Source organism: Leucoraja erinacea, chromosome 28 (genome assembly GCF_028641065.1).
Source record: "Leucoraja erinacea ecotype New England chromosome 28, Leri_hhj_1, whole genome shotgun sequence".
Lineage (NCBI taxonomy): Eukaryota > Metazoa > Chordata > Chondrichthyes > Rajiformes > Rajidae > Leucoraja > Leucoraja erinaceus.
Window position 1 is genome coordinate 7,718,163 of NC_073404.1, and position 27,970 is coordinate 7,746,132.

General features: G+C 49.2%; 2 protein-coding genes across 2 annotated transcripts; one reads left to right on the forward strand and one right to left on the reverse strand.

The window, feature by feature from the left end:
- Nucleotides 1–6,073: 6,073 nt before the first annotated feature.
- Nucleotides 6,074–21,223, reverse strand: mrps23 (mitochondrial ribosomal protein S23). The gene is made up of 5 exons (XM_055657617.1): nt 20,928–21,223; nt 17,314–17,490; nt 15,758–15,835; nt 12,688–12,811; nt 6,074–6,960 (listed from the first exon to the last, which is right to left on the reverse strand). The coding sequence occupies exons 1-5, from the start codon at nt 20,969–20,971 to the stop codon at nt 6,808–6,810; spliced, it is 576 nt and encodes a 191-aa protein (XP_055513592.1). The 5' UTR covers nt 20,972–21,223; the 3' UTR covers nt 6,074–6,807.
- A 1,624-nt stretch (nt 21,224–22,847) lies between these two features.
- LOC129710550 (uncharacterized) lies at nt 22,848–26,684 on the forward strand. The gene is made up of 7 exons (XM_055657618.1): nt 22,848–23,048; nt 23,339–23,748; nt 24,969–25,088; nt 25,173–25,352; nt 25,462–25,537; nt 25,630–25,695; nt 25,893–26,684. The coding sequence occupies exons 1-6, from the start codon at nt 22,940–22,942 to the stop codon at nt 25,689–25,691; spliced, it is 957 nt and encodes a 318-aa protein (XP_055513593.1). The 5' UTR covers nt 22,848–22,939; the 3' UTR covers nt 25,692–25,695; nt 25,893–26,684.
- Nucleotides 26,685–27,970: the final 1,286 nt, after the last annotated feature.

Consider the following 27,970-nt stretch of genomic DNA (forward strand, 5'->3'; position numbering starts at 1 on the left):
GAAAATTGTATTTCCACTGATACGCCATGATTACCAGGTCTTTGCTTTGACTGAGTAATAAGAAAATTAGTCCGTCGGCTTTTCATTTTGTGAAACAAAGCTGCTGTGTTAGGAGATGGCAAGTGTTCAGCACAGTGTCTCGAGAAGTTGTCAGGCAGGCTGTGTCTGTACCTACAGCCGTAGATTTTAGTTTAGACTAGACTAAGTGGGACCCGTTGGGTCCCATGTTCACACGTGAGGGCTGGTCCCCCAACGCAATATTCCACCTCTCCACCAATTCCAATATTGGTGGCCGGGGGGGGGGGGGGGGGCTTTCTGGAGTGCTAGTATGGGTGTTGAGCGCTGAAGGGACTGGTTTCCAGAGGGCTAGTATGGACATTGTGGGCTGAATGGATTCTTGGGCTGGTGGCTCAGTCACTCAAGCCTGTTGTGCTGGCAGCTCACTCACTCACGGCTGGTGGGCTGGCAGTTGACTCACGGCTATTCCTTGAAATTCCACTTCAAGCAAGGTGCAGGGCCACCAAATTCAAGTGCAGTTTCATACCATTTCAAGCAGGGTGTAAGGCCACTAAAGACAGCGAGTCGTGATCTCTCCCACCCCCATCTTGCACAGACTGAGCCACGCCCACACTTCCGGATTTTATAGTCCCCCCCCCCACCAGAAGGGGCGTGGCTGGGACTGTGAAATGGCGGCAAAACTTGGCGACTCTTGCGTGTAGACTCAGTGGGCTGTTTCTATGCATCATGTACTTAACCGGGAATTGTACTCGTTTAGTTTAGTTTAGAGATACAGCGTGGCAACAGGCCCTTCGATCCACCCAATCCGCGCCGACCAGCGATCCCCATGCACTAGCACTTTCCTACACACTAGGGATAATTTTCCATTTTCACCAAAGCCAATCAACCTACAAACCTGAACGTCTTTGAAGTGTGGGAGGAAACCGGAGAACCCGGAGAAAACCCACGCGGTCACATGGAGAACGTATAAACTGCTTATAAATAAAACTTTTTTTTTAAGAAGGAACTGCAGATGCTGGTTAATCAAAGGTAGACAAAAATGCTGGAGAAACTCAGCGGGTGAGGCAGCATCTATGGAGCGAAGGAATAGGCAACGCTTAATAAGCGTTGCCTATTTCCTTCGCTCCATAGATGCTGCCTCACCCGCTGAGTTTCTCCAGCATTTTTGTCTACCTATAAATAAAACCTGTAGTCAGGCTCGAAGAGAGCGCCCGTAGTCAGGATTGAACCCAGTTCTCTGGCATTGTAAGGCAGCAACTCTACTGATGCGCTACCATGCCACCCCCTGTATGGCAACAATCTTAATGATCCTTATATTAAAAAGTTACTTCACTGTATCTTGGTACAGGTGATAATAAAGGAGCCATCAAGGAACCCTGGGTGAACTTCAAAGCTGTAGAAACACTCCCAATGCAGTAACTAAATCAGGACTCTGAGAGAGTGAGGCCGAATGGTGCGATTGTGGCCAGGAGGAGAACCACAATAGACCCGTGGTGAATAGTGCTTAGGTTAGCGGACTTGTAGCCAGAATTCTCGATCAAATCTGGATCAATGATCCAGAGCTCAAATTTAATCACCACAGCTCGTAGGTTTAAAGAGAAAAACAAATGGCCAACCTTCAATTTCACCCATTCACACCAATCCTACATTAATCACTTTTTTAAATTCTCTCTACATCCTCGTCAATTCTCCCCAGGTTCTACCGCTTCTCCACACACTCAGGGCAATATACCGCAGCCCATTGTTCCAGCAACTTGCACGTTTAGAGATACAGTGCGGAAACAGGCCCTGCAGCCCACCGAGTCCGCGCCGACCAGCGATCCCCGCACACAAACACTATCCTACACCCACTAGTGACAATTTACAATTATACCAGGCTGATTAGCCTACAAATCTGTACGTCTTCGGATTGTGGGTGGAAACCGGAGATCTCTGATAAAACCCACGCAGGTCATGGGGAGAACGTACAAACTCCGTACGGGCAACAGCCGTAGTCGGGATCGTTCCCGGGTCTCTGGCGCTGTAAGGCAGCAACTCCACCGCTGCGCCACCGTGCCACCACGTCTTTGGGTTATGGGAGGAGACCGGAGTTTCCAGATGAGACCCACCCTGGGGGAGGTACAGGGTCCACATGGACACTGGGCCAAGGTCAGGACTAAACCCAGGCGGTGGAGTCTTGAGGCAGCGGCTACACCAGCTGCGACACCCCTTTCAAATTCAAATAACTTAACAAACGATTAAGCGAAAAGCTTTTGTTGCGTGCTGCCCAGTCAGCGGAAAGACGATACCTGATTGCAATCAGGGCCTCGGCGGTGTCGGTGGGAGCCTCGCGGGTTGACTGGCAGTGGTTGAGGAGGGCGTGGGGGGAAACCACCGTGAGGGGTGCGCCCTTTATGTGGGGACTATTTGTATACCTTGGGTATGCAAGCAAAGAATTTCACTGTGACTTGTCCCATGTGGCAATACAGTATTCCATTCCATTCGGGCCGTCCACTTGTACATATGCATGACAAAGGGAATAAGGTTTAGTGTAAGATAAAGTCCAATTAAAGATAGTCCAAAGGTCTCCAGTGCGGTAGAGAATAGCTCAGGACCGCTCTTTCCTTGTTGATGGAATGGTTCAATTGCCTGAAGGCCTAATGCCCTTCAGAGTAGGAAATTGCCATCCGCATCCAGCCCACTCCACGTATGAAGATAGACTCAAAAAGCTGCTGACTCAACAGGACAGGCAGCATTTCTGGAGAGAAGGAATGGGTAACGTTTTGGGTCGAGACTTAAGATGTCCCTGGAACGATTTATCCCGAACAGCTCCGTCACAGAGGACTCTGTGATTTATGGACTGTTCCCAGGGACACATTCAGAGACTGACATCGAGTGCTGCTGGAGGGTCATCAACTCGGTGAAAGACGCTCTTTGGTCTGCCCGAGCGTTGCTCACCACCCAGCAGAGCGAGATGTCCGTCAGGGAATGTTGCCGACTGGCCCACTGCAGACTGCAGGAGTACGTGCTAAGGGACTCGCTGAAGCTTGGTGCAGCCAACGCCAAGGCTCGGTGGGGGAGGACCACAGTCTAGGGTCCTTCCGCTGCTGGACATGGGGGACACGGTATGGTGGAGACGCCCCTCAAATTAAATTAAGGGAAGGTATCCCACGCCAGGGGGCCACATGAGTGGCACGGGTGGGGGACATTTTTTGTGGAAATTAAAATGTCAGATGGAATTTTCGCACTGTGTAAACATTGTATATATTTATTACTTGGACAGGGGCCACAGAGTGGCACGGGTGCTGGACTGTTTGGTGAAATTTGACAAATGTAAAAAATTGTACTGGAAAAATTTGTATAGTCTCCGAAAATGTCGGATGAATTTTGTTTGTTTGAATGGTTCAGGAATTGTATATATTTATCAATTGAATAAAGTCTATTTTGAAATTTAAAAAAATAAATCTGCAGTTCTTTCTTAAACACTTGGACTATCTTTGATCAGACTTTACAAGATATGCACCCAACGGTAGTCACGTTACCCCCTTTATCATGTATCTATACACGGTGAACGGCTCGATTGTAATCATGTATTGTCTTTCCGTTGACTGGTTAGCACACAACGAAAGCTTTTCACTGTACCTCGGTACAGGTGACAATAAACTCAACTCAAATGAAATAAAAACATCTAAAACGGAGCAGAAATTAAGAATGGTGAATAGTTCGTAATTTATTTTAAACAGCTCCCACACTTCCAGTCCGTTCACACATTGTACACAGGACATTAGATACATTGTGTGCGCAGACAGAATGTCTGGAAGCAGATTAACTGGTGGCATTTCGCCAACTGCATGGTTGATTACAGATGAACAAGTCATTACAATGTGGACAATGAAAACCCAAATTAAAAAATAAAATACAATTAATAATCAGCAGGTCAGACTGCTCATGTGAGACAGAAAAACGTGATGAGAAATTTCTTCACTCAGTGGGCAGTGATTTTTTTGGAATTGGAGACATTCGGCAGGGAAACAGGCTCTTCGGCCTCACTCTGCCATGTCAACCTCACCCAAGCCAGTTCCATTTCAGTTCAGTTTAGTTTATTGTCACGTGCACCGAGGTACAGTGAAAAGCTTTTTGTTGCGTGCTAACCAGTCAGCGGAAGGACAATACATGATTACAATGGTGCCATTTATATTGTAGAGATACATACCATACGATAACGATACAATAAAACGTTATTTATCCCAGGAGGGAAATTGACTTGTCAACGGTCATAACACACAAGATAACTGGAATTAAAGTGATGAGTGGAAAGAATTGGGGGTGTGCAAAGATTGGGGGGGAAGGGAGGGGGGGGGGGGTAATCAGTCTACCTCACAACTGAAGGGGGAGGAGTTGCACAGTTTGACAGCCACAGGAAAGAGGGATCTCTTGTGGCGTTCTGTACTGCATCTTGGTGGAACCAGTCTGTTGCTGAAGATAGACAAAAAATGCTGAAAATGTTCACCCGCTGAGTTTCTCCAGCGTTTCTTTTGTCTACCTTCGATTTTTCCAGCATCTACACTTCTTTCTTAAACATGTTGTTGAAGGCACTCCTCAGGTTGACCAGTGTGTCATCATCATGAGATTGGGGGGGGGGGGGGGGGGGGGGGGGGGGGGGGGGGGGGGGGGGGGGGGGGGGGGGGGGGGGGGGGGGGGGATGATAAGGGATAGCGTATAGTGCAAGGTAAAAAAAGCAAGGTCCGAGCAAGGATAGTCTGAGCTCATCAAAGTGGTAGACAGTAGTTGGGCACTGCTCTTTGGTTTGCCTCTGTTGGGTCCACATCCCTCTGAACCGTACCTATTCATGTACCTGTCCAAATGTGTTTTAAATGTTATTATTGCACTTGCTTGAACTACCTCTTCTGGCAGCTCGTTGCATATACCCACCACCCGCAGGTTCCGATTAAATCTGCTCTCTCTCACCTTAAGCCTCCGCCCTCTAGTTCTTGAATCCTCTATGCTGGAAAGACTCTGATATTCATCCTATTACGCACATTATTTTAAACAACTCTATAAGATCACCCCTCAACCACCTGCTCTCCAAGGAATAAAGTCCTCGCCGACCCCCCATAGCTCCGGCTCCCCCCCATATCCTCCAGAGATGCTGCCTGACCAGCTGAGTTACTCCAGCACTTTGTGTTCTACTCTCGCTTCTGTTACGTCATAAGAAGTTTGTCTGAAGGGGACTTATAAAAGAAGTGCTGGACCTTCCGACAACTTCTAAAGTTTGATTAGTACGGGCGTCAGAGGTTATGGGGAAAAGGCAGAAGAATGGGGTTGAGAGGGAATGATAGATCAGCCATGATTGAATGGCTGAGTAGACTCGATGGCCTAATTCTGCTTCTATAACATATGATGTGAGAGAGGTGGTAAAAGAATCAGAGAAAGAAAAGGAATTTCTGAGCCTCAACAGCAGAGTGCATGACTGCTACTGTGGATAGTCAATAGTCAATAGTCAATGAAGTGCAGTGAAATGAACTTACCAGCAGCGGTACAATAAATAAGAAAACACAATACCCAATAAAAATTTAACACAAACATCCACCGCCGGAATCATCATTGTGGTGGAAGGCACAAAGTTTAGTCAGTCCTCCTCCATTTTTCCCCGTGTTCGGGACCACAAGTCGCCGCTGCGGGCGGCCAGATGTGCAGACAAGGTAAGTCCTGAATTGGTGCATCCCTACCGGAGACCGCGGCTTCAACATGGTGTAGGCCGCAGGCCGGCGGTCGAAGATCTAAAGTCCCCGCCGCGCGGATGGGTGGAGTTCGAGATTGTAACTGAAAGAATTCCCCCCCCCCTCCCCACCCCACAACATCCTAACCCACTAACATTTGCTGTGACACCTAAAAACAAAGTGCTGGTAGAACTCAGTGGGTCAGGCAGCATCCCCGCGGATGGACATGGACAAATGACCTTATGGGTCGGGGCTTTTCATCAGTCGGTCCCATCAATCTCAAATAACACCCTTAAAATGGCAGCTACTTACATCTCTTCCCTTTTTTTGCAAAATAACAACTTACAATAAAAGGATTAACTTCATGATTTTATTTCAATATTAGATCATATTTCAGGAAACACAAGTGGCTGCAGACGCTGGAATCTGGAGCCAACACAAAGCAAGCGGCTGGAGGAACTCAGCCACTCAGGCAGCATCTGTGGAGGCAGGGAAATGGTTTTGTTTTCGTTTAGTTTGGAGATACAGCGCGGAAACAGGCCCTTCGGCCCAACGAGTCCGCGCCGACCAGCGATCCCCGCACACTAACACTATCCTGCACACCAGGTACAATTTTACACGTACACCAAGCCAATGATACCAAAGCAAATTAACCTACAAACCTGTACGTCTTTGGAGGGTGGGAGGAAACCGGAGCTTCCTGCGCGGTCACGTGAAGAACGTACAAACTCCGTACAGACAGCGCCCGTGGTCAGGATGGAACCCGGGACTCTGGCGCTGTGAGGCAGCAACTCTACAACTGCCGCTTCTTGTAATTTGTCTGTCAGGTTATCATATAAGATTGGGAACTTCATCATCGGAATGGTGCTCCGTCCTTCTGCCTCCACAGATGATTTTTGCATTGTGTTTCAGGAAGGTGGCTGAAGTCACTGGACCCCGTGTGCCCAGGGCACTTACAGTCAGATTCCACCCCTTGAATGTCCGACGACACGCAGGAGTTATCCTGGCGGGTTGCTTCAGTGCTCCAGGTTCAGCCCCCTGGAGGTCGCCAGTCTGTCCAGTGCAGGTGGAAATGATGCACATGCTCTGCTCACTGTGGCTGGCTCGGGGCCTGTGGCTGCAGACCAGCCTCCTTCCCCTCCTCCACTACTTCCTCCTGCATATCCTTCAGCATGTCCTGCAACTTGAAGTCCAACACCGGGCTCCGCACCACCGCCTCCTGGAGAGCATCGCTCGGCAAAACCTGAAGGTTCACAAGAGGGCACAGAGTCATAGATTACTACAGCCTGGAAACAGGCCCTTTAGCCCAGCTAACCCGTACCAGCCAGTCAGACAGACAGTCAGAACCTTCTTCCCAGGTAGGAAAAGTTCGACGAGAGGACACAGCTTTAAGGTGAGAGGGCGACACCTCTAGTCTCCCTCTCCCGTGACTCTCAGTCTGAAGAAGGGTCTCGACCCAATAAGTCACCCATTCCTTTTCTCCAGATATCCCGCCTGACCCGCTGCGCTATTCCCGCACTTTGAATCTAAGGTTGAAAGGAGGTGCAGGGCAAATTATTTTACATAAAGGGTGGTGGATGTCTGGTACACGCTGCCAGAAGTGTAGTGGAGGGAGGCAGATATGACTGTGGCATTTAAGAGACTTAAGAGAATAGGCACATTGATATGGAGGGAATGAAGGGACATGGATTATGTGCAGGTGGATAAGGGTTGGTTTTGCCATCATGTTTAGCACGGACATTGTGGGCTGAAGGGCCTGTGCTTGTGCTGTACTATGTTCTATGTTGTCACTAAACTCCAGGACCTGTAGGAGACTGCAGAGATGTGGAGGTTAAAGGCCACAGAGAGACACGACTAGAGGAATGAGAAACTTATTTACAATTTTGATACCGCAGCAAACTGGATTTAGACTTTAGAGATACAGTGCAGAAACTGGTCCTTTGGTCCAGCGAGTCTACGCCGACCAGCGAGCACCCCTGTACACCAGCACTATCCCTCACACTAGGGACAATTTACAATTTTACTGAAGCCAATTAACCTACAAACCTGCATGTCTTTTGAGTGTGGGAGGAAACCGGAGCACCTGGAGAAAACCCACACGGTGAGATGGAGAAAGTACAAACTTGGTACAGACAGCACCCGTGGTCAGGATCGAACGAGGGTCTCTGGCGCTGCAAGGCAGCAACTCTACCGCTGCGCCACTGTGCATTAGCAAGAAAGTCTGCTTGAGGAACTCATTGGGTGGAAAGGAATGGCCAACATTTCAGGTTGAGACAGGTGGAAACATTTCAGCATCTCCCAGCGATGCTCCTCAACCTGCAGTTGTTCCTCCAGCAGCATGTTTACTGCTCCATATTCCAGCGCCAGCAGTCTCTTGTGTCTGCTGGTTAACAGCATGCAATACACAATGTGAATAAATAGTAATTTCACAAAAATTTAGCAGCTGCTTATTATTGGGGGCACAGGAGCCCATTTCAAAGGCAGTTATCGTCACCTAACTCAGCAGGGAAAGACACAAAGTGCTGGGCCAACTCAGCAGGTCAGGCAGCATCTCTGGAGAACATGGATAGGCGTTGTTCGGGTCGGAACCTTTATTCAGAGACTTGGTTCCACCTCATCTATGTCTCTCAGTACCACACTCAGCCCATAGAGGGAGCAGAGATGGGAATTCAACAACAACACGAAGCAATGGTAATAGCCAATTTAAACTTTGCTTACATCAAGCATTTAACCTTTGCAGTGTCTTGACTGAAAAGAGGGAAAGAACAACAACAAAATCTCCTGGCTGCTAATTGCATCTTTGAGGAGGTGGTTGGAGCAGAATATTTGGAAAATCAAGTTACACTAAACAAGATCGACACAAATTGGTGGAGTAACTACGAGGCTCAGGCAGCATCTCTGGACAGAAGGAATTGGTGACCTTTCAGGTCGAGCCCCTTCATCAGACACAAGAGTCAATATGATTTTATGAAAGGAAAATAATATTTGACAAATATCTGTATTCAAAGTAATAGAAACATTTGTGTAAAGACGTTACCCCTTAGGTTCTGTTAGATTTCCCCCCCCTTACCTTAAAAGTATGTCCTCTGGTTCTCAATTCCTCTCGTAAACTTGCACACCTCTATAACATCACCCCTCATCCTCTTCACTCAGTGCTACGTGAATTATTTTAATTCTCTACCACAGAATCATTCAAGGTTCAAATGCCCAGAGCTTTGGACTGACTGCAAAGGATTCAAGAGTTAAGAGAATAGAATAGAATACTTTATCGTCACACGTGACAAGTCACAGTGAAATTCTTTGCTCGCGTACCGTGCCAAGATATGCAAATACTCGCCCACAAAGGGCGCTTAGGAAGTTGCAGATTCCCCCGCACCAGTTCCCCCTGTGTTCACCCCCCCCCCTCTCCCCTCCCTCACGGCAGTCCCCCCACGCCAGGTCCCCATTGTCCATTAATCTACCCCCTCACGGCGGACCCCTGGCGGGGAGGAGGATAGAAAATTGAGGCCAAGATTAGATCTGCTCTGATATTATGAAATGTTGGAACTAGCTAGAGACAGACAAGACAACTCTTGCTCCAATATTTGTTTCATCCTTCTATTATCTTAGTGGCCAATTATATTACTGACATGACAATCTCCTCCACCCGCTGTGCCCCTTCGTGATCTCTGCTCTCCTCCGATCCGCACCATTTGCTCATCACCAGTGACGGTGGCTGCCCCATCGACATTTCCCAAGCTTCTCTGCCACTTTCTCCACTTCTGAGCTGACCCTAAAACCCCAGTACCTGGACCTAATGGTTCTGATGTGGCCCCAAGGTCAGACTGTGTTTGGTAATTGGTCTGTGAAGCACCTTTCGTGTAGGTTGCCGTGGTAACGGTGGCCTGTGGAAGTGGGCTGCTGTCACACAAAGCAAGACAAGGCCATGGCAGAATTGTCAGCGAGTTTACAACTCAATTACCTGTCGTCTCTCTTCACTACAGACACCCAAGACTTGCCAGATTTGTTGGAGAGTCAAGCAAACAGAGAGAATGAGGAACTGATGTAATTAAGTATTGATCAAAAACTTATATTTGGCTTGTGAGCATGAATGCTAATAAATCCCAAAGACCTGATATGTAATAAGGACCTGCAGATGCTGGTTTAACCCGAAGATAGACACAAAAAGCTGGAGTAACTCAGCGGAATAGACAGCATCTCTGGAGAGAAGGAATGGGTGATGTTTCGTGGCGAGACCCTTCTTCAGACTGGTTAGGGATAGGGGAAACGAGAGATATAGAAGGTGATGTGGAGAAATAAAGAACAATGAATGAAAGATATGCAAAAAAAGTAACGATGATAAACATTGTAAGCTGTTTGTAAGGTGAAAATGAGAAGCTAGTGCAACTTGGGTGGGGGAGGGATAGAGTGAGAGGGAATGCCGGGGCTACCTGAAGTGAGAGAAATCAATTTTCGTACCACTGGGCTGTCAGCTGCCCAAGCGAAATGTGAGATGCTGTTCCTCCAATTTGCGTTTAGCCTCACTCTGACAATGGAGGAGAGCTAGGACAGAAATGTCTGTGTAGGAATTGGAAGGAGAATTAAAGTGTCCAGCAACCGGGAGATCATGTTGGTTCAGGCAGGCTGAGCAAAGGTGTTCCACGAAATGGTCGCCCTGTCTACATTTGGTCTCGCCGATGTATAATAGTCCACATCTTGAACAACGGATGCAGTAGATGAGGTTGGAGGAGATGCAAGTGAACCTCTGCCTAACCTGAAAGGACTGTCGGGGCCGCTGGACAGAGTCGAGGGGGGAGTCTTTGCAGGAAGAAGGGTGGGAAGAAGTGGCGTTGAGATAGTTGTGGGAGTCAGTGGGTATGTAATAGACATCGGTCAATAGTCTATTTCTTGTGATGGAGACGGTGAGATCAAGAAAGGGGAGGGAGGTGTCGGAGATGGGAAAATACTCTGAGTTAACTCTGCATAAGACGGAAAGGGGTGGAGATGGGAAAATACTTCCCAGGGTTTAGGAAGAGGAGGCTTGAGAGATAGGGTGTCAGGGGTTATGGAGAGAAGGCAGGAGAAAGGGGTTGAAAGGGAAAGATAGAGCAGCCATGATTGAATGGCAGAGTAGACTTGATGGGCCGAATGGCTTCATTCTGCGCCTATAATTTATAGGGGACATTCGGGTTATCAACTTCCGAAGTTCTATAGATTCTGGAAAAGTCCCTGTGGATTGGAGGATAGCAACGGTTAAATAAATTAAAAACCCAATATAAGTGAAAAAAAAACAGACAGCGTCCTTGGGGGGAGTCGAGACAAAGAGGGCCTAAGTTTAAGGTGAGAAGTAGGAGCTTTAGATGCATTTTTTTAAGTTTAGAGATACTGCGTGGAAACAGGCCACGCCAACCAGTGATCCCCGTACATTAGCACTGTTCTGCACATTAGGACCAATTTACAATTTTTACTGAATCCAATTAACCGACAAACCTATACGTATTTGGAGCGTGGGAGGGAACCGGAACACTCGGAGATAGCCCATTGGGTTCAGAGTAGTTGATATCTGGATCTTGCTTCTGGAGGAGATGGTGATACAATTACTGTTTAAGACAGTATTTAGACAGATACTTAAGTCGGCAAGGCATACAAGGATACAGTTCTAATGAGGACAAATGGGGTTACCACACATGGGCAAAAATGGATACCACGGATATTGTGGGCCGAAGGGCCTTCCTCTGTGCTGTTCGGCTCTATGACTCTTCTGAGGTAGGTTGTCAGGTTGAAGCAACGCTAGTGGAAGTATAACTGGTACCCGTGACACATTACAGCTCCTGGTTACCCTCAGGACCACACCGCTCAGCTGGCGCTGATCAAGATGCTGAACTATGGAGATACAAGAACCTGCCCACGCTGGAATCTTCAACCGTCTCGAATTCCAATTCCCTCCACAAGAATTGTGGACGCAGCCCAGACCATCACACAAACCAACCTCCCTTCCATTGACTCCACTTATACCTCACGCTGCCGTGGCAAGGCCAGCAGCATAATCAAGGACAAGTCGCCCCCTGGCCCTCTTCTCCCCTCTCCCCTCTCCCATCAGGCAAACGGTATAGAAGTGTGAAAACGCACACTTCCAGATTCAGAGACAGTGTCTTCCCAGCTGTTATGAGGCAATTGAATCATCCTACCACAACAAGAGAGCAGTTCTAAAGTACTATCTGCCTCATTGGTGATCCTCGGACTATCCTTGATCAGACTTTGCTGGCTTTACCTTGCACTGAATGTTATTCCCTTATCATAAATCTATACACTGAAAATGGCTCGATAGCAATCATGTATTATCTTTCTGCTGACTGGATAGCACGCAACAAAAGCTTTTCACTGCATCTCGGTACATGTGACAATAAACTAAACTGTAATTGTAAAGATGCTAGGTAGACATAAAATGCTGGAGGAACTCAGCGGGACAGGCAGCATCTCTGGAGAGAAGGAATGGGTGATGTTTCGGGTTGAGACCTTTAGATTGAAGTCAGGGGAGTGGGCGGTACAGAGATATAATGTAGTCGGAGACAGTGGGAGAATTGGGAAGGAGGAGGGATGGAGAGAGAGGTGAAGCAAGGTCTATTTGAAGTTAGAGAAGTCAATGTTCATACCGCTGGTGTGTCAGCTACCCACGCAAAATAAGAGGTACTGTTCCTCCAATGTGCGCTGGGCCTCAGTCTGACAATGGAGGAGGTCCAGAACAGAAAGGTCAGTGTAGGAATGAGAGTGGGAGTTAAAGTGCTGAGCAAACGGGAGATCAGGTAGGTTTAAGCAGACTGAGTGGAGATGTTCAGCGAAACGATCGCCAAGCCTGCGCTTGGTCTCGCCGATATACTGTAAAGATGTTGCCTGACCTGCTGAGTTCCTTGAGCAAGTTGCTGAACCACCTCGTCTCAGTAAACCGGCACTCTCAGAGCGAGATGCTGCGGCCAAACTGTGCTGTACGTACCCTGGCTCTGGCCCTCCTCCGTAAAATAATCCCATCTGCCAGGAGGGCCTTGCTGGTCTCATCGAAGAGCTTCTCCTCGTCGACTTCACCTTGTTCCTCCAAATCTTGGTACTTCTCCACAAATCTAGAAACAGCAGTTCGGACAATGTGTGAGCCCCAGTACCAAACCCGCAACTCAAACAGCCCATCGCAGCCCTGGTCCAAAGCTTCCTGACAATCCTGGCAGGAACCTTAAGGCATCAAGATTGAAGTTCCACGTGGAAGAACATCACTTTCACCTGATCAGAAATTTTCTCATGTGATGGAGGAACAAAGATGAAGAATAAGTTATTCCCTACTTTAATACAACTTTGTCTAGACACCCGTGATGCAATTAGGGTGCATTAACGGGCGGCACGGTGGCGCAGCGGTGGAGTTGTTGCCTTACAGTGCCAGAGACCCAGGTTCAATCCTGACTAAGGGGGCTGTCTGTACAGAGTTTGTCCGTTCTTCCCTGTGATTGAGTGGGTTTTCTCCGGATGCTCCAGTTTCCTCCCACCCTCCAAAGACGTACAGGTTTGTACGTTAATTGACTTTGGTACAATTGTAAATTGTCCCTGGTGTGTTTCCTAGTTATTCTCCTCTGAATTAGACTACTCCATTGGCAACACGGTAATTAAATATAAAATACAGATCGTTAAGTCCAAAGCAGTAGAAACAAAAAAATGTTTTCTTTCACAAAATAGGCCCACTTTTTCTTCTCGACCAGATTTTTTTTTTTGAATAATAATTAGGGAAAAAATGTACAAATCCAGAATCAACAAATTTACCCCCTGGTTAGGCGAAATCTACCCCTGGTTGGGAACCCTTGACAAAATTTAAGCTCCTCATGTAGAGGTTAGTGTTTAGTAACCTGTTCCCTGATGTCTGATCAAAGGGCCAAATGGCCTACTCCTGCACCTATTGTCTATTGTCTATTCGGAGTCGGGGGATATGGGGAGAAGGCAGGAACTGGGTACTGATTGGGGATGATCAGCCATGATCACATTGAATGGCGGTGCTGGCTCGAAGGGCCAAGTGGCCTACTCCTACACCTATTGTCTATTGTCTCTGCCCACTGTAATGTGCTCCAAACCACCAGGCACATCGCCCCTTCTCCCCCCAGTCTACTTCCCTCAAGGACCACTCTCGCCGTGCCTCGCTGGTTCATTTATCTCTCCCTGTCCATCCCTCTCCGTCTCCAGGCACTCACTCTTCCCTCACTTCCCCCTCACCTCCACCCAGGTGAGGCAAAGATTCACCTGCACCCCTCCCAACCTGTACTATTGTATTCAATGCTCCTCATGTAGCCTCCTCGACATCATCGAGATCAAGCGCAGATTGGGCAACCACATTGCCAAGGGCCTGTGCTCGGAACCAACTTGAACCCCCAGCTGGAAGCTATTCCAACTCCCCTCCTCATTCCCACACTGGCCTGTTGGTCCTGGGCCTCCTCCACTGTCAGGGTGAGGCTAAATGCAAACGAGAGGAACAGCACCTCTTTGGTTTATTTTAGTTTAGAGGTACAGCGCAGAAACACTGGGACCACGCTGACCAGCGATCACCCCATACACTAGCACTATCCTACACACAAGGGACAATTTACAATTTTTACTGAGGCCAATTAACCTACAAACCTGTACGTCTATGGAGTGTGGAAGGAAACCACAGCACCCAGGAAAAACCCACGTGGTCACGGGGAGAACGTACAAACTCCGTACAGATGGTACCCATAATCAGGTTCAAATCCGGGTCTTTGGCACTGTGAGGCAGCAATTCTACCATTGCGCCACCATGCCGCTCTTATGAACATTGAATTCTCCACTTTTAGTTAACACGCCCCATTTCTTCCCCTTCCCCTTCCCCCTCTCTTTCCTGTGCAGTTCTGTTTGTCCTATTAAACAAAGGATGTGGAGACCTTGTGTGTAGGAAGGAACTGCAGATGCTGCTTTAAACCCAAGATAGACACAAAAAGCTGGAGTAACTCCAGGCAACATCACTGTAGAGAAGGAATGGGTGACGTTTCGGGTCGAGACCCTTCTTCAGAAGAGTTTGGACAGGGTGCAGATGGTTTACCAGAATGCTGTATGGATTAGAGGGTATTCGCAATATGGAGAGGTTGGACAGACTTGGATTGTTTTATTTGGTTCAGGGAAGACCAAATTATATTATATTAAATTATGAGAGTCACAGATACGATGGTCAGAATCTTTTCCCAAGTAAAAAATGTAAAAGACTAGGGGGACATAGCTTCAAGGTGTTAGGAGTAAAGATTAAAGGAGATGTGCAGGGCAATTTTGTTTTTGTTTTTTTCCACAGAGAGTGGTGGGTACCTGGACAAATTGCCAAGGGTGGTGATGGAGGTAGATACGCTGGTGATGTTAAGAGGATTCTAGATAGGCACATGGAAACACAGAGAATGGAGGGATATGGATCAAGTGCAGGTAGAGGAGATTTGTTTAGTAATAGAGCGCGGAAACAGGCCCTTCGGCCCACCGAGTCCGCGCTGACCAGCGATCCCCACACACTAATACTATCCTACACACACTAGGGACAATTTACGATTTTACGAAGACAATTAACCTACAAACCTGTACGTCTTTGGAGTGCAGGAGGAAACCGGAGATCCCGGAGAAAACCCATGCAGTTCACGGGGAGAACATACAAATTCCCTACAGACAAGCACCCACAGTCTGGATGGAACCCGGGTCTCTGACGCTGCACGGCAGCAACACTACCGCTGAGCACCATGCCGCCCACAAGTTTATCTTGTGTCATGTTCTGCGCAGACATTGAGGGATATTGTTTTTTTCTATATTCCATGTTCCCACTGAGCCATACTACATGAATCCGTACCTTACCTTTGTATGCCTTGGCCACATTTTACCTACCCACGACTAAGACCCAAATGTGACACAATGAGGCTGTTTACTTCAGATCTGATCATTGGGTTTTTCCATGCATTGCAAGCAATAGTGGAAAAGCAATTATATTGGTTTGGGAAGGTGGGCGGTATTGGGAGAGGTGGGAAAGTAATCAAAAGATTTTGTACCTCTGGCATGTGGAGATGAAATTTGATCGTGCAAGGTCAAATGCTCTGGGCCCATTTCCATACACCTCGTAGAACTTCCTGCAATTAACAGAACATTGGAATTAAATAAGATTGAACCACAACCCAGTAGGTTTGCTCTAACCATCTACCAGGGATCACTCGATGTACTGTGAGGTATCATTGTGTGTGGACTATCGTACATGTCTCCCTTTTCCCTAGATCACGCTGTGGCCTTGTTGGAAGCAAGTGTTTAAGGTGCTTTATTATCATTTGTGTGAAGTGCAAACGCACAGTGAAATCCTTTTTTTACAAATAGTCCTGTAGAGTATTGTCGTACTATTCCCAATTAGCAAATGTAATTAAATAATCCACTGAGCCCGCATGCTACAGGAGCTATGTTTTGCCGCTATTTTTCAAGCCCAGTCCACGCTCTAGTTATTACAGGCGGTGCCCGATCCAGGCAAGCCTCAGGCCGCTGCAGGCCTCCAGCCATCGACTTCCTTGGTGACATTAGTGTCTGGAAAATGGTGGCAGAGGAATTTCTTATCTGAGAGATGGATTACTGATCTTAACCCATTTTCAAGCACATCACGAAGATAGGAAGGGATTAGAAGGCTACGGGCCAAAAGCAAGTAGATGAGATTAGCCCAGAATGCCAATTTGGCCGACTTGCACAAGGTAGGTCAAAGGGCCTATTTCCGTGCTGTACAACTCTATGACTCATTGACCTTAGACTTCCAATAGTGCAATAGAGAGAGACTTTTACAGACCCATGCCTGAGGAGGTGGAGGGGATTTTAATTTAGTAACTGATTACAGCAGAATGATCTCACCTCACCTGCCGTTGTCCTATATCGTTATATCAGCTCTGCACTCAACTATTCCGATGATAACTTGGCTGTCTCCTCCTGGCAACCTCAAATTCATGGGCATTAACTTCTCAAATCTACAAATTCGTACGTCTTTGAAGCGTGGAAGGAAACTGGAGCTCCCGGAGAAAACCCTTGCGGTCACAGGGAAAATGTACAAATTCCGTACAGACAGCACCCATAGTCAGGATCAAACCCGGGTCTCTGGCGCTGTAAGACAGCAACTCTACTGCTTCAACACTGTGCCGCCACTGAGCTGACAGATCTCCTGTTCCTAATTCACCCACAAGCACAGAGATTGGGGGACTGGGGGAGGAGAGATTAGGGGACGGAAGAGTAGAGAGATTGGGGATGGGGGAGAGGAGACACTGGAGGATTGGGGAAGGAGAGATTGGGGGACTGGGTGAGGAGAAATTGGGGAACAGGGGTAAACTGGGGTAAACGTGATTTACAGGACCCAGGGGTGGAAGAAAGGGGACATGGCTACATTGATGGCTTTGAAAACGCAGATGGAAACTTTCATGCTGAGACTTTGCTTAGCTGGGAGCGTATCTGTGTACACAGGACTTGGTCATCCCTTTGGCTCACCAACTCTGCACTGACCTTCAACAACCCTTTCACCTTAATCTGCCCAGCTGGCTGTTTTCAGTATTTACTGTTAATTGTAAAAGTGCAAAGCAGAACTTACGCTCGAATCATGTCTTCCTTATAGAAGATCTCCTGAACCGGATCATGGGACCTTGTAAATCTTTGCCTTGGTTTCCGGTAGACAGGTTCACGTGTCGGTGGGAATGCAGCATATACATCATACCAACAGGGCTTCTGAGATTCTTTCAGCACACCAGCACGAAACAGGTCCCGGACCCTACATCGCAAGCAATGTTAGTATTATCCCCTCACCCCACCCCAATCTCTCCTCCCATCTCCCCCAATCTTTCCTCCGCCAGTTCCCACAATCTCTCCTCTCAGATTCAGATTCAAACTTTATTGTCATTGTGCAGTGTACAGTACAGAGACAACAAAATGCAGTTAGCATCTCCCTAGAAGAGCGACATAGAATATGAGCAATAAATAAATGTAATTTACATGCATACAGTCATAGTAGTGCAATTGTTTTTTTCCTGGTGGAAGGAGTGTCCGGGAGAGGGTGATTGGTAGTCACCGAGGTACAGTGTTGAGTAATGTAACAACCGCAAGGAAGAAGCTGTTCCTGGACCTGCTAGTCCGCCAACGAAGAACCTGCAGCGCCTCCCGGATGGTAGGAGGGTAAATAGTCTGTTGTTGGGGTGAGAGCAGTTCTTGACGATGCTGAGCGCCCTTAGCAGACAACGCTTGCTTTGGACAGACTCAATGGAGGGGAGTGAGGAACCGGTGATGCCCCTAGACTTTCTGAAGTCTACAATGAGCTCCTTGGTCTTCTTGGAGTTAAGGGCCAGGTTGTTGTCAGCGCAACATGCTGCTAGGAGCTGGACCTCCTCCCTATAGGCCGACTCATCGTTGTTGCTGATGAGGCCAATCACCGTTGTATCATCTGCATACTTGATGATGGTGTTAGTACCATGTACAGGTGTGCAGTCGTAGGTGAAGAGGGAGTAGAGGAGGGGGGCTCAGCACACATGACGCCTCACCCCAATGTCTCCCCTGTAAGTTCCCCAATCTCTACCCCCAGCATCCCCCCCTCCCACCACGTTCCCCCGTCCCGCAGTCTCTACCCCCCACCCCCATCTCCACCACTTATCCACTCCCAAATCTGTTCACTCCCCAACCACCCTTCTCCCTGCTTTCTCTCCACCCCCTTATCCACCAATGTCACCTCTCCCGTCTCCCGGTCACTCCTCTCCCCCCCCCCCCCTGTCCCCATTATATCCCCATTCACCCCCCCCCCCCCTGTCCCCATTATATCCCCCCATTCCCCCCCCCCTGTCCCCCATTATATCCCCATTCTCCCCCCCCCCCCCCCTGTCCCCATTATATCCCCATTCTCCCCCCCCCCCCCCCCCTCCCCATTATATCCCCATTCTCCCCCCCCCCCCTGTCCCCATTATATCCCCATTCACCCCCCCCCCCCTGTCCCCCTTATATCCCCATTCCCTCCCCCCCCCCCCTGTCCCCCATATATCCCCATTCTCCCCCCCCCCCTGTCCCCATTATATCCCCCTCATTCCCCCCCCCCCCCTGTCCCCATTATATCCCCCATTCTCTCCCCCCCCCCCGTCCCCATTATATCCCCACCCCCCCCCCCCTGTCCCATTATATCCCCATTCTCCCCCCCCCCTGTCCCCATTATATCCCCATTCTCCCCCCCCCCCCCTGTCCCCCATTATATCCCCATTCCCCCCCCCCCCCTGTCCCCCATTATATCCCCATTCCCCCCCCCCCTGTCCCCATTATATCCCCATTCTCCCCCCCCCACCCTGTCCCCATTATATCCCCCCCCCCATGTCCCCATTATATCCCCATTCTCCCCCCCCCTGTCCCCCCCCCCTATCCCCATTCTCCCCCCCCCCCCTGTCCCCATTATATCCCCCATTCTTTCCCCCCCCCCCCCCCTGTCCCCCATTATATCCCCATTCTCCCCCCCCCCCCCTGTCCCCATTATATCCCCATCCCCCCCCCCCCCCCCCCATCCCCCCCCACCCCCCCCCCCCCCCTCCCTCCCCCCCCCTCCCCCCCCCCCCCCCCCCTAGTCCCCATTATATCCCCGCCCCCCCCCCCCCCCGTCCCCATCCCCATTCCCCCCCCCCCCCTGTCCCCCCATTATATCCCCATTCCCCCCCCCCCCCTGTCCCCATTATATCCCCATTCTCCCCCCCCCCCCCCTCTCCCCATTATATCCCCATCCCCCCCCCCCTGCTCTCCCCATTCTCCCCCCCCCTGTCCCCATTATATATCCCCATTCCCCCCCCCCTGTCCCCATTATATCCCCATCTCCCCCCCCCCCTGTCCCATTCCCCCCCCCTTTCCCCATTCTCCCCCCCCCCCCTGTCCCCATTATATCCCCATTCCCCCCCCCCCTGTCCCCATTATCCCCATTCTCCCCCCCCCCCCCTGTCCCCATTATATCCCCATTCCCCCCACCCCTGTCCCCATTATATCCCCCCCCCCTGTCCCCATTATATCCCATTCCCGCCCCCTGTCCCCATTCCCCCCCCCTGTCCCCATTATCCCCATTCCCCCCCCCCCTGTCCCCCATTATATCCCCATTTCCCCCCCCCCCTGGTCCCCATTATATCCCCATCCCCCCCCCCCCCCCTGTCCCCATCCCCCCATCTCCCCCCCCCCTGTCCCCATTATATCCCCATTCCCCCCCCCCGACCCCACGTCCCCATTATTATCCCATCCCCCCCCCCCTGTCCCCATTCTCCCCCCCCCCCTGTCCCCATTATATCCCCATTCTCCCCCCCCCTGTCCCCATTAGATATCCCCATTCTCCCCCCCCCCTGTCTGTCCCCCATTATATCCCCCATTCCCCCCCCCCCCCCCTGTCCCCATTATATCCCCATTCCCCTCCCCCCCCTGTCCCCATTATATCCCATTATATCCCCATTCTCCCCCCCCCCCCCCCCTGTCCCCCATTATATCCCCATTCCCCCCCCCCTGTCCCCATTATGTCCCCATCCCCCCCCCCCTGTCCCCATTATATCCCCATTCCCCCCCCCCTGTCCCCTTATATCCCCATTCCCCCCCCCCTGTCCCCATTATATCCCCATTCCCCCCCCCCCCCCTGTCCCCATTATATCCCCCCCCCCCCCCCCCCCCCCATTATGTCCCCATCCCCCCCCTGTCCCCATTATATCCCCATTCTCCCCCCCCCCCCCCCTGTCCCCCATTATATCCCCATTCCCTCCCCCCTCCCCATGATATTCCCCATTCCCCCCCTGTCCCCCAATTATCTCCCCATTCCCCCCCCCCACCCCCTATTTTGTCCCCATTATATCCCCCCCAAGTCCCCCCCCCCTGTCCCCATTATCCCCATTATGGAGCCCATTCTCCCCATTACCCCCCCCCCTGTCCCCCATTATATCCCCGATTCCCCCCCCCCCCTGTCCCCATTATATCCCCATTCCCCCCCCCCTGTCCCCATTATATCCCCATTCTCCCCCCCCCCCCTGTCCCCCATTATATCCCCATTCTCCCCCCCCCCCCTGTCCCTTATCCCCATTATATCCCCATTCTCCCCCCCCCCCCTGTCCCCATTATATCCCCATTCTCCCCCCCCCTGTCCCCATTATGTCCCCATTCTCCCCCCCCCCCCCCTGTCCCCATTATGTCCCCATCCCCCCCCCTGTCCCCAGCCCGGACCTGGTGAAGACGCTGCCCAGTTTCTCCAGCCGGCTACCCGCCATCTTGCCGCCGGGCCGCTCCTCCAGGCCGCACAGTCGCTGCCCCGCCAGGCGCGATGTGTGGATCACCGACCCATGGATGTGCAGGGACTGCAGTCTACACACAAACTCCGCTCTATCGTCTTTGGAGTGGAGAATCTTGCTCCGCTATAGGATTTTTGGTTGCCACATTGCAAGGGTTAAGATAGTGTGGAGCTAGTTGAAGCTTCACTGAACCCTGGGATTCTCTGCCACAGGCTTCACAACAGCCTTGACACACCTCACCCACTTTCCTATGGGAACTACAAACTTGGGAGTCTGTCTCTGCACCATCCCACACAACACCTTGGCAGTCTCTCTGCTCTAAGATTAAAGTGCAGCTTCCCCAACTCCGACTAGACTAAACAAACAATAACGTAGCATGTAGCTTGGTTTACTAATACTTACAAGAATATATTAACATTAGTTATCAGAATGTAATTTAAATTGGTTATTAACACTTAAGGCAGGTATAGATAGATTCTTGGTTAGTGCGGGTGCCAGGGGCTATGGGGAGAAGGCAGGAGAATGGGGTTAGGAGGGAGAGATAGATCAGCCATGGCAGACCCAATGGCGAGTAGACTTGATCGGCCGAATGGCCTCATTCTACTCCTATCACTTATTGACCTTATGACTTATCATAGGACGTCGTCAGCGGCTGCGTCCGCTGGACTGGAGGGCGGCAGCTCCGACCACCCCGGGCCGCGGTGTTTGAGTCGGCCCGTTCGCGGAGCTCGGTGAGCCGCGGGACTGATTATACCATCGCCCGGTGGGGTATCGCCTCAGCGCAGAGGGGGAAGAGGAGGGAAGAGACTGCAGCCCTAAGATTTTTGCCTCCACCACAGTGAGGAGGTGCTTGGTGGACTCACTGTGGTGGATGTTAATTTGTGTTTACTGTTGTTTATTATTGTATTTATGACTGCAGGCACGAAATTTCGTTCAGACCGAAAGGTCTGAATGACAATAAAGGAAATTCAATTCAATTCAATAATATATCCCGATTGGTAATTCCATTAGCTGATAGACAGTGTACAACTACAATTGCATTGGGCTTTTCTGAGTAGAATTTTGAGAGCAGTGCGGTGACTGGGACTGTGCTGCTGTCCAAAGATACCAGTATATTTGCTGCTGTCCATGTGCGCGAGTAAATAAAGTGTGTCTGGAAAACAAATGCACCTGTCAGAGTCCGGTGCATCTGCGACCACAGGTTTCTTGGAGCTTCCGCCGAGATGGCGAACCTTTAGCTTCGCTGTCCGGGAAAACGGAGTCGAGCCGCGGCGTCGGATCGGTCCCGAGACCGCGACAGCTCAGGTTTGAGCAGGTGGGACCGAGACTGTGGCTGGACGCAGATTTCTTCCCGTGTGGAGTAGTGGAGGTACATCATCAGTTTGGTCGCCGCAGAGAGAGAGAGAGAGAGATGTGTGTGTGTGTACATGAGAGAGACAGAGAGAAATGGAGAGGAATATAGAGAGGTGTATACGAGAGAGAGTTAGAGGTATATTTATACACCCTCATATATAGAGAGAGAAGGAGAGAGAGAAACGGAGAAAGTAAGTAGCAATTGTGGGTGGGGGGGGGGGGGCGAATAACGAGAGAATAGCAATGGTGACAGGAGGTTCGCAACCCCTGTAAGTTACAGGGTCCCGCCGGGAAAGCCACGGCAGTGGGAGGTTCGAGTCTTGGACGAGGCGCCTGTGCCCGGTTCCCACGGACAAGGTCGAGCCTTGGCGGTCAGGGGTTCGAGCCTGGGACTGGGGACCTGTAGCCGGGACCCACGTTGAGCACAGAAAGGAGGGCGTGTAAGAGTGGGGAAGCGGACACTTTGGGTTAGAGTGGATTTTTTTGTCCATGTGTGAGCGTGAATGAATAATTTGAGCGCAACTAAAAATGAGGGGGGTTGGGGGTCATTAAAGAACTGCCCCCAGGCCAACCAAGGGGGCGCCGGCGGCTTGTATGTGTTTGCATTATGGCCCCGAGAGTGTACAGTATGTTGAGAAGTGGGAGACGTGGAGGAAAGGAGCGGACACGTTAAACGCAGGGCCGTCTAGAGTGGTCGCAGAAGGTAATGGAGAAATGTAAGAACAACGTGGGCTGGTCTAGTCTCATTATCTGTACTTGGTCTCACCTGGCCCACAGCTAACAATTGCCTGTTTCCTTTGTCATCCATACTTATTTGCATATCTTTCACCGGATACTCGTGTGTGGTCGTGGGTACTCGTGGGTGGTCGTGGGTACTTTAGTTCAAAGCCTTTGTTTGCTGACCGGGATTTTCATTGGCTCATTGCAAAAAAAAGGCATGTATAAACAGCTCCACCTCTTGTGAGCGGCCATTACGCTTTTTTTCCCCCTAAGAGATCAGACGGTGGAACATGGCTCCCAGGAGAAGGAAGGTTCAACGCAGGGGCAACACACAACCCCCATCACCACCCACCAGGCAGGTGGAGATGGCACAGGTGGAGAATGCCCTGAAGGAGGAGAATGCCCTGAAGGAGGCAGCCCTGGAGGATGCCTCCATGGAGGTAGGCCTTGACCCCACCACCATCCCATCTGGGACTGGCCTCCCTCAAACCAACAATCCAGGCACTGCTGCTGTTACTGCATCAATTAAAGCTGACCCAGACACAGCATCAGACACCAATGCCTCAATGGAAGTGAAGAAGGACAGAAGGAAGGTTTTGCCTAATACCTTCAAGAGGGAGACCTGGAAGAGTGGAAGCCCACATTACTGCAGAACAAGGCCAAGGAGTTCCCTGACCGTACCTGTAAGTACCTACTTTTATTGACTGCAGTAGCTCTTCCATTCTCTTGTGGGCAAGCAGGCAATTAAAACAGGCTCTTTTTTTAGACAAAAGTGCTGGAGAAACTCAGCGGGTGTGGCAGCATCTATGGAGCAAAGGAAATAGGTGACGTTTCGGGCCAAAACCCTTCTTCAGGCTGATGTAGGATTGGGGGGGGGGGGGGGGGGGGGACAGAGGGGAAGAAGAAAGGAAAGTGGAGGAGCCCGTGGTCTGAGGGAGAGCTGAGAAGGGGAGGAGACAGTGAAACCCCCGTTTCACGGGGCAACTTGACGCAAGAGGTAACCAGAGTTTGACATCGTGGGAACCTCGTGCGGTAACAGTATGGCATTCGTGGACCACCGTGGCGCTAACGGCTGGTAATCGTGTAACTTGGGTACTCGGGAGAAAATTCAAACGTGTTTGAATTTGTCCAAGAGTGACTTGTGCACTTGTGGTTGAGCATTGCAACATTTTATGAACGTAGTGGCCAGTGCGATATCCGTAGTAACTCTTGCGGTTACCGTGGGAACTCCTGCCAACGGTAAACCCGGAAGTTGGATAGAGGGGAGGGAAGGTGAGTAAAAAAAGGTGTTCTCAATGTTGCTAATAGAACATGTGTCCATCGAGGACGTCCCACCTCATTGTTATTGTTGGAGAATCTTTTTAACAGGAACAAGCAGAGATGGCTCCCAGAAAAGCTCAAAAAAGTGGGTAAAGCATGTCAGAAAGGTTTTTGCCATGCAGGAGAATGAGGAGGAGATGCAGCTAGAGAGACAGGTGGAGAGGCAACAGGAGATGCCAGATATAACACTGCCTGTGGGCTCCTTGGAGCAGGGAGAGGGTGAGCAAGGTGGATGTCCGATTGCCTCCCCAGTAGCCGTTGTAGGAATAGCCTCTACAGACGCTTATGTGAAGGGAAGGTGGCAGAATGCAAGGCCATATAACTTCTCCAGGGAACAAGAGGGGGAACTTGTAGAATGGTACCAATTGAACGAGATTCTCTACGATAAATCCAGAGAAGATTATAGGAACAGGGAGAGAAAACGGAACCAGCTGGAGACGAAGGCTGCGGAGTTTCCCGGGTGCTCATGTGAGTATATATAACGATATATCAGTTCATCAACAGGAGAACCATTTAATGTTATTCAAGAATTTAAAACATACAATGCTATAGATGTAAAAGTGTAATAAAGCTTTTACCTCAGCAGTTTGATTGTCAGAGGCCATCCACCAGCCAACAGCACCGCAGTAGGCAAATTTCCAGTATTGACCTCACCACACCCGGAGGTACTGAAGAAGGGACAGATGGAAACATCATTAGAAGTGTGAGTATATAAACTTGATGGTTATTGGACAATGCACCCACCCAGCATTTTGCTGTGTTTTATATTTGCGCTGTGAAATTTCAGCTCAATAACACTGTTCGAGACGGTTTTCAGTTGTTGGAGGAAGGACGCCTGAGAACGAACATCGTAACGCAGAGGGCAGTAGACTTCTGTCAAGTTATTATGGAAGAAGAAATTACTGAAGATCACTGGGATTTTATATGGATTATGATCAATGGGGCAATCGGGTTTCGAAATAAAAAGGTATAGATCTATTCTAATCTTCTTCCCTTCATTCAGCGTTTCTGGTAAAAATGTTCATTTCTCACATCATAAAGCAACATAGTTTTAATGTGTGGTGTTGTCTGTGCAGTTAATGAAAGCACGTGCATCTGAGGCGCAGCGTCCACTGGTTCCTCAGCCTCGTGCCGCCTCACTTCTATCACCAGGTATTAAAAAATATATGTGTGCTTCCCAAACCCAATTCATAATCTGTCTTCTTTGTATGCATTGACTAATAAATCACTCTGTGATTCTAAAGTATGCAGATGGGACATATGGAATGCCGCGTGCAATGGGAGCACAGCCACAATTCCGTGCTGAACAGGTAAACCATTGTGTTTTGTGGGATTGAATTTTACAAATAAGGATTTCCATCCGCATATGGACAACAAATTATTCATGAGTTATCTTAATGAGATTCAAGAAAAGAACTCGCATGTTGAAAAGGGACTTTAATGAAAGGTCCCGCAACTTTATGGTCCGTGAGAAAATTTTCACATGTACTTCTTAATTTCCTTCTAGAGACACTCACCATCACCACTGATGTTTACAGAGCAGCAGCCTGGTAGAAATTCACCTTTGCCTTTTGTTTACGGAGAGGGCCGTGCACAAACACCATCACAAGAAGGGACAGATTGTTTCACTGACTCGGACTTTTAGAATTATTAATGTGGTGTTTAGGTAACCGTTTTAGTTTTGGTTTATTTTAGTTGTTGGCCACTCAACATTTTGTGTGACATCTAGAGTCCTTTATAAATGTCTGTATGTTAATATGTGTGTATTTTACTCTTGGGCATTACTTTGATTCTGTTGGTGGCTCCACATTTTATGATAGCCTGAAGTGTGATAATAAAGCTTTTACCTCAGCAGTTTGATTGTCAGTGTTTGTTGACCTCATTGTTAAATAAATATATTTCTCACTATCAGCTTGATGTCTGCAATTCTTCATCAACACATCATTACAATATGAATGTCTCTAATGTTATAATCCCTCTCATGCTGAAACACCAAATAGTTGAAGTGAGGTGATATAATCACATTTTCATTTATTTTCATTTGTGAGTGTTCAGGTCCATCAATTGATGAGCTATTTAAAACGTTTGAAAGTTTCACCTCTCGGTAGGAAATAAAATAAGCCAATCAGCACGGTAAACGTGACACAAAGTCTTTATTGCTATTTGACAATATAAAAAGACGACTTCTTTCACATATTTTGAGAAGGTGCATCACACCAAACATTTGTCTCGCAAACACGAAAATCAACAAATGAGGCACGCTAGATTATTTTAAACACATTATATTCATTAACCTCCGCAACAACCCAAACTCAGGCATTAAAAGGGACAATGCAATGTGCTAAATGGCAGGTTTTGCGGACAAACATCGTATAGGATGCACTTTTCAGAGGACAACACTAGAAAGTAAGCTTAATCGGGGGGGGGGGGGGGGGCTGACTGTATCTCTAAACTAAACTATACTAAAATCTACTCTGCCATTCAATCATGGCAGATCTATCTCTCCCTCAACCCCATTCTCCTGCCTTCTCCCCATAAAGCCTGACACCCATACTAATCAAGAATCCATCTATCTGTCTATTCCTTAAAAAATTCCATTGACGGCCTCCACAGCCTTCTGTGGCATTGAATTCCACAGATTCACCACCTTGCTCTCCGTCATAGATCCGAATGCCGACAAGCTAGTGGATGAAGTGAGTACCACCATCTCGAGCCTCGCCTCGTTCACAGTGCAAACTCGGCCCTGAGGGGCAGCAAAAACACTACAACAGACAGACTTTCTTCACCTTCCTGCCGTCATTCATTAGGGGCGGCAGCAGCTGGTGGAGCTGCTGTGTCACAGCACCAGAGACCCGGGCTCGATCCTCACCTTGGGTGCTGTCTGTGGACCTGTTGTTAGGTCAGGCTGCAATGTTAAATGATACACCATCTCCTTCTGAATTAGGATTTGTACTTGTTAACGTTAGATCTGCACACACCACCGGCCCAGCCACCAGGGACAGTAATTACGCCCCCAGTTGAGATGCACCATTCTCTTTACTTCGGGCGCTGTCTGGGTGTGGGGTTTGTCCGTTCTCCCTGTGACCGCATGGGGTTTCTCCGGGCACTCCGGTTCCCTCCCACATTCCAAAGATGCGCAGGTTTGTAGGTTAATTGACTTCTGGAAATTATGCGGGTGGTCGGTGGTCGGCGTGGAGTCGGTGGCCCTGTTTCCATGCTGTATCTTTCAAAGAAAGCTTTTGGTATGCTAGCCTTTATAAATCAGAGCATTGAATATAGAAGCTGGGATGTAATGTTAAAATTGTACAAGGCATTGGTGAGCCCAATTCTGTGTTACTATTTTGAGTATGGTGTACAATTTTGGTCGCCTAATTATAGGAAGGATGTCAACAAAATAGGAGAGAGTACAGAGGAGATTTACTAGAATGTTGCCTGGGTTTCAACAACTAAGTTACAGAGATAGGTTGAATAAAGTTAGGTCTTTATTCTCTGGAGCGCAGAAGGTTAAGGGGGGACCTGATAGAGGTCTTTAAAATGATGAGAGGGATAGACAGAGTTGATGTGGACAAGCTTTTCCCTTTCCCT